The following is a 6,479-nucleotide window of genomic DNA, read 5'->3' as shown; positions in this document are numbered from 1 at the left end:
TTAAATTCTGAGGAATTACATCATAACAATTATCCAATTATCAAGTTTCAGTTACAAGTTTTCAGGTTTGCAAGCGTGTACCTCAAATTCCTAACTCTGGAAGACATTTATTTCTGATAATCTACAGTTCTCAAGTCACAGAACAGAGGCAGGGATGCCCTACGGTCCTGAATTCCCCACTTTAAAGAGGTTACTATAAAAGAGTCACTGTCTTGATCCAGTTTCAGTTTACACCAAGATTATATATTGCTCCCTCAACAGCAGACCCACAAGTTAACTATTACAAAAAGGCTGTCTGGAGAAAAGGACACAAACCCTACTGGTAAGCACAGATAAGAAAGCCCACCTGCACCTTGAGGCCCCCTGCATGCTCAGAATTTATCTTCTTCCTTATGTAGTACCCCAAGCGCACCATCAGGGTGTGCCTTCCACTTCTCCATTTTAACAGGACTTAACAATATAATAATTCATCTGAAATCTGTTTATTATGTTCATGTTATTCACTATTTCTAATACCAATCACTTCAGTAAACACTTGTGCTGTATTTCGCCTTGCACAGATGGTTTGGGACATAAGATGCAAGAACGTTACAGCAAAAGGAGACCTGAAAAGGTGTCAAAGACACGGGAAAGTTTTACTGTACAGGCCAATAGTAACAAAAACGAATCAACATTTCGGTACAAAAGTGTAGGAAGTTTGTGAAAAAAGGTTTAAGTGGTGGAGGAGAGGTTCTGAACACAACAGCAGCACTCCTTCGCGTTTTGGACTGTCTGTGCAAATGCAGCATTAATAAAATACCTGTATTTATGAAACAGAGGTAAGGAAACAGCAGCTAAAGCTCAGTTTCTACTGTGACAGTCACAGGTCTGGAATCATCTTGTTAAGAACAGGGTTTCTGCTACTCATGGAAAAGAGTCAGGGGTAGAGTTCATGCACAAACGCTACTCTGCAGCTTATGTTAGTGTTGACAGCTTGTCAATTAAATCATCAACTGTATTCACGAGAAGTTTTGTATCCTCCTTCTCACTCATCCGATGCTGGCCAGTTTTGCGGAGGATAACATCCACATCTTTGCTCAAAACACGCTCAGCAACTTGCATAGAGATCTGCCAGGGGACATCACCATCCTTCATACCATGAATGAGTCGTACGGGACACGTTATAGGAATAGGACTATTTAGCACACAGTGATTTTCCGCTTCTCTGATGAAGTCATACGCCAAGGAGTAAAACCCTTCCTCATTATGCTTTGTTGGAAACTTCCATTCACCTTTTTCTTCTATTTCTTTTTGTGCCTATAAAAAAAGAGAGCAAAGAATAGACAAGACAGATGTTACGAGTTCTTTAGAGTGCCTCAACCTATTTCTGTCCTAAATGCAGTAAAACTTCCTCAGGCATAAAATTTCACTTTGTCCATTTTTATTAGCAGAGGAGGTACATTCCTGTTTGCCTTCCAGCATCTGAGAAGACAAAACTCCTACCCTGTCACAAAAGCTACTCTGCACATCTCTCCTGCAAATCAATCTAGTTAGAATCTGCCAACAAAATTCAGTTTCTCAGCTGGAATCTATCAGAAAGAAAAGATGTATTACTACAAAAAACAGTAAGTTTCTGTGGCTTCAATCAGTTCACTGAACCTCAAACAAGGAGAATCTTAGGAAAAAGGAATTTTCCAGTGATCAGTCCTTTCTGTCTTTGCCACAATAGCTGTGTCTAAACACTGTATTTCCAGAACCTTATCTTAGTCTTAAGTAGCAACACTGACACTACACAGTGCCTTGCAAAAAAACCCCCCAAAAATGAGGAAAATATTTCAATTATTCTAAAGTATGACCTATTTATTGCCATGTTTACTTGTCACATTATAACACCTGATTTTCTTTCCTGAAGACTGGACATTATCATCATCAAGGAAGCAACTCAAGACTTTCACCACCTAAATCTCACAGTCTTCACAAACACACTGATCTGCAGAATTCCCCTTGTACACACACAGAACGTGTCAGATTAATCTCATTCAATGTCATCTCAATTGCTTTAGCAGCTACTTCTCCACCCGTGAAAGCACAAGGATCCAGTTTGGCTGCAAATATATTCAACAGTGAAATCCAGTGGCCTGCTGAACTGCAGGGGTCTGACTTCCCATCCATGTGCCACAGTAACGATATAAACACATTCTGGGCAGCGTTCACACTCGCTTCATACTAGAAACACAGTATTTTGCAGACTCTCAGATTAATGTAAATTTTCAGCTTACCTCCAACACAAACACACAGAAATTACTAGAAGACTTGCAGGAAAGTCCAGTTTAAACAACAGAATTCCTTAAATACTCGATAGATTATTTTTTTAATTGCACAAAAGCCAACCATCAGCATTTACCTCAATAGAAAGCTTCTTAAAAGTTGTTACAAGATGGTCTGCTGCTACAGCTACTCCCACTAGAGCAGCTACTTTATCTGGGCGAGCTATTGCAGCATGAAGCATCAGCCATCCACCCAAGCTGGAGCCCACCAGAATCTTCAAAGAGAGAACATAAGATATTATTTTACAGGACACAGCTATTTTTTTTTTTTCCTTTTTACAAAACATCAGTTTTCATTTTGTTTAACTACTTAAACCTTGGGCATAATCCTGCTGTCCTTACCCAGGCAGAACTGCTGTCACCTCCAGTGGAAATTTTGCCTGAGTAAGCACCACAAGATCTGGTATTTTATTATTCTTTTTGTTTGGCATGGCTGGTTATTGCTGTCTGAGACTGAAACACTGTAAACAAAATGAGAGTTGAAATAATTCAGTATCACATGCATATTTTATGTTCCTTTCTTAAAACAAATGCACATGGTAAAGGCTCAGTGCAGTGAAAGAGGTTAACAAAAGCAATTCATAATACAAAATTGTTTTAAACACAGTACTAGATATTTCCAGGTTGCAGGAGACTTCAAGTTTCTCACAATTATTTCTAAAGTAACTGAAAAAGTCAAATGTTGCTTCTACTGATTTTTTTTAAGCTATTTTATCATATAGAGTATATTAACTTGTAACATTCCTGAAAATCCTTTAATTAATGCATCAGCACTGGTACAGTGACACACTTCTTCATAAGAGGGCTGTGCCACACTGGAACCGTTCCTTGTCAGGTGGAACCTCCACCATGAGGCTCTCAGACGCCCTGGGACAACAGCCCTGCTCTGAGCAGGCAGCTCTAATAAACCATCTCCAGGAGGTCCTTCCAAACCACGTTTCCATGATTTTGTGATCTACCTGCTTGCAAAAGAGGTCCTACAAATACGACCTCTCAAATGATTCAGCTTGAAAGTGAGCAGGTATAAGCTGTTAAACAGAAGCTACTGCTGACCAGAGCTATTACAACATATTTTTGATTAATGTTCTACTTTGAGGACAAAAACCATTCTATATTTAAAAATAAAATACAACCTGTGGTCCATCTGCAAGTTCATCCAGTATAGACAGAACATCTTTTCTCCACTTCCCAATTGTACACTCCTCAAATTTACCATCTGAACTTCCACATCCTGTATAATCAAATCTGAAAAAGTAACCATCAGAATGAAACTCACAGTACTCTCTACAGCAATACAGAAGCTAAGTGAACAGTGCCCTTTCAGCAAAATAAGCAGGGGACAAGATATTGCATTGCATATTTTTTTACTTGGTCCTGAATATCACTAGCACCAGAAATCACATGAAAAGAACATGTTGTTTAGTACAGAAAAGATCTGTTGTTTAGTACAACAGATACAATTAAGGGATGCAGTGTTCTCTTACCATTTGATATCACAATACTCAAATTTTCCACGATATTTCCCAGAGAATTTCCCTTACAACCAAAACACGACATACATCAGTTTCAAAGGTATTTTTAACATATACAAACTCTCTTTCAAACACTATTCCCAACTACAAAGACTTATGAAACTCAGCATTCAACTTAGTCTGTCAAAGGAGAGTATCACCAAGCATGTGCATGTTCCTCTGAACCCACAGGAGGCACTGGATAGCTTAATAAGCTTTGGCAGTTAAGAAACACACTTAAGAGTGATAATTTACACAAATCAGAACTCCCAAGACCTAATACTAAAAATTCTAAGGTTTTCTTTCCTTCCTTTTTCATTTTTGTGCCTGGAGCTTTAATGTAACACACAGCACTGTGGCTAGACTATAGAATTTATCAGAGAATTTTCTGAATTACTTTCAGAATACACTCCCCTGACTGACCTCAGTCTCCCTACAGACAGAAAGCCACTGGAAACAGAAGGCACTTCTTAGCTGGTGTAGAGCACAGCGTGCATTCCAAACCAACTGCCAAAGTTTACATGTTTTTGTTAAAACCCCTTCCCCCAACCCATGGTACTTCCTTCATTTTCTCAAGAAGGACGCTGGGGATGTACCTGATGAAGGCATGACCTAGGGAGTTGCAGAAATCTTCAAGGGCAGCTGCTTTCTGACCATTCATATTTGAGTTAAAGCCTGGAAGGAAAATAACCCCTGGATTCCTGCCTTTTAGTTTATGATAAGCAAGATTTGGTCGATCTGGTCGAGTGAGAAAGCTGAGCGATGATTTCAGCCTGCAAACTAACAGAGAGAGCTTTTAGTACAATCACCATGATCACCCTGGCAGAAATACTGGTACTTTATACAATTAGGATTCAGGCAATACGGACATATTATGGGAAAATAAGATACTTTAGCTCAATAGAAAAGAAAAAAGTAACTCCTATACTCTTCAATGACTAATTAGATTGATCAGCCTGGTAGGGAATGCTGATTGTAATCCAGTCTCAAATCACTAAGTACCAACCACATAAGGAGTTCACTCAGCAATTAGCAAAGTGGCCGACTGAAGCCAAATGCTAAGATTTCCTATACTTCATTTGTCCTCATGTTTTATATCATCTTGAGTTATATTTACTCACATCACATGAAGTAAGATTTTTCATCTGCTTAGTTTAACTTTTTATTTTTCCTTTTTGTTTTTCCAGACTAAATTTTTTTAAAAAATATATAATTTTGGGACTAAAGTACTGTGTGTAATGGTAAGTTTATAAGTACACAAGAAGACAAATTTCTGATTAAAAAGTAAAACTGAAGGTTAAAACATCATCTGCATCAAACCCCCAGGTCCAGAAAACCTATGAAGGAGATGCACAATGAAGAAGTTCAAAAGTGGGAACTGGGAAAGAATCCCGTGACTAACTTTTTCAACATAATGAACATAAAACAACATTAGCATTGTTTAAAACCAAATGAAATAAATAACTTCTAGCCTTTTTTCATCATACCATCGACAGCTATTTCTGCTTAAGTTAAAGATTATTGTCAGGAACACTGAAAAAAAGGCTCATTTTAACTCTATGCCATCTTAACATCAGTCTTTTTCTCAGGTATGGAGCACAGAGGGGAAAAAAACAAAACAAAGCTACATTTTCTGTAAATACAAAGCAATACATTAAACACATCCCCATAAAAATAAACAGAGTGACCACTGCAGAGCTATGATTTTCTTTTGCATCTCCAAAAGAGGCACAAACATCCCATTAAAGGTTCAGTGTATTCTTGCAGGAAGACCACAGGACCCTTGCCTGATGTTACAGAACTCTCTCTGCAGCAGAATCACCATGCAATTTTGATTATGTTATGACCAACAGAGCACTGAGACCAGTGCTACACATCAAAGCCAAAGAAATGCTCCAGACAACCTGGGGGTTGTCTGCTCCAACACTGTGACCTACCGACTGTCAAAAGCAGCAGCAGATTAACACAGCTCTGGTAGATAACGGACTCAACCTTGTCCACACTTCATTTCAAACAGTCTCCTATGCTACAAGAGTAAGGCCACCAGTTCCACCAGCAGCGACTGCTGCTTAGCCCAGTCTCAGAGCACCTAAAGGCACTCAATAACCAGCTCTCCTGATCACACTACCACTCTAATGGTACTGAAATAAAGAAAAAACATTAAGAAAAATCCCACACTGGATCCATGTTTTTATGCAGGTACAAAATGTGCACCGTTAGTGGCAAGTAAGTTTTACTCACTTCTACATGGAGTAATCTCAGATGAGGTTCATTACCTCATCAGGAAGAACAGTTGCGCGGCAAATTTAAGGCAATGAACAAACTCAAGCCAGACAAGCACTGAGTCTGGAATGGCAAGAGACACACGGTGTTTAGGCAGAGGATCAGCTCACCCCAAAGTGGATGCCAGCAGAGCTTTTCAGGTGCCTGGTGAAGCCCCCCAAATACAGCCCTGCTCCACATCCCACCAAGCGAATTGTCCCACTTCCTCCTATTCCCAGTTCCTCAGAAAGCAGCAGGAGCTTGCAGGGAACTGAACGCAGGTGGGAAAGCTGCGGCCCCGCAGACAGGCCGAGGCTGGCGCAGAACCTGCCCTCCCCTGGGCGCACACACCGACCCACCACCCCTCAGGCCGCACAGGGGAGGAGAAGCCTGTCAGACC

General features: G+C 39.9%; 1 protein-coding gene across 1 annotated transcript; it reads right to left on the bottom strand.

Annotated features, from left to right (window-relative positions):
• Positions 1–954: 954 nt before the first annotated feature.
• On the bottom strand, positions 955–4,610 carry ABHD10 (abhydrolase domain containing 10, depalmitoylase; the record flags this gene model as incomplete). Its single annotated transcript, XM_010162816.1, has 4 exons — positions 955–1,296; positions 2,384–2,521; positions 3,440–3,551; positions 4,414–4,610. Coding segments are annotated over 4 exons (789 nt in total), but the record flags the coding sequence as incomplete, so codon positions are not given.
• Between the last annotated feature and the right edge of the window lie 1,869 nt (positions 4,611–6,479).

This window comes from Antrostomus carolinensis, unplaced genomic scaffold (genome assembly GCF_000700745.2).
Source record: "Antrostomus carolinensis isolate BGI_N321 unplaced genomic scaffold, ASM70074v2 scaffold37872, whole genome shotgun sequence".
NCBI classification, from domain to species: domain Eukaryota; kingdom Metazoa; phylum Chordata; class Aves; order Caprimulgiformes; family Caprimulgidae; genus Antrostomus; species Antrostomus carolinensis.
This window is presented reverse-complemented; position numbering and strand designations above follow the sequence as displayed.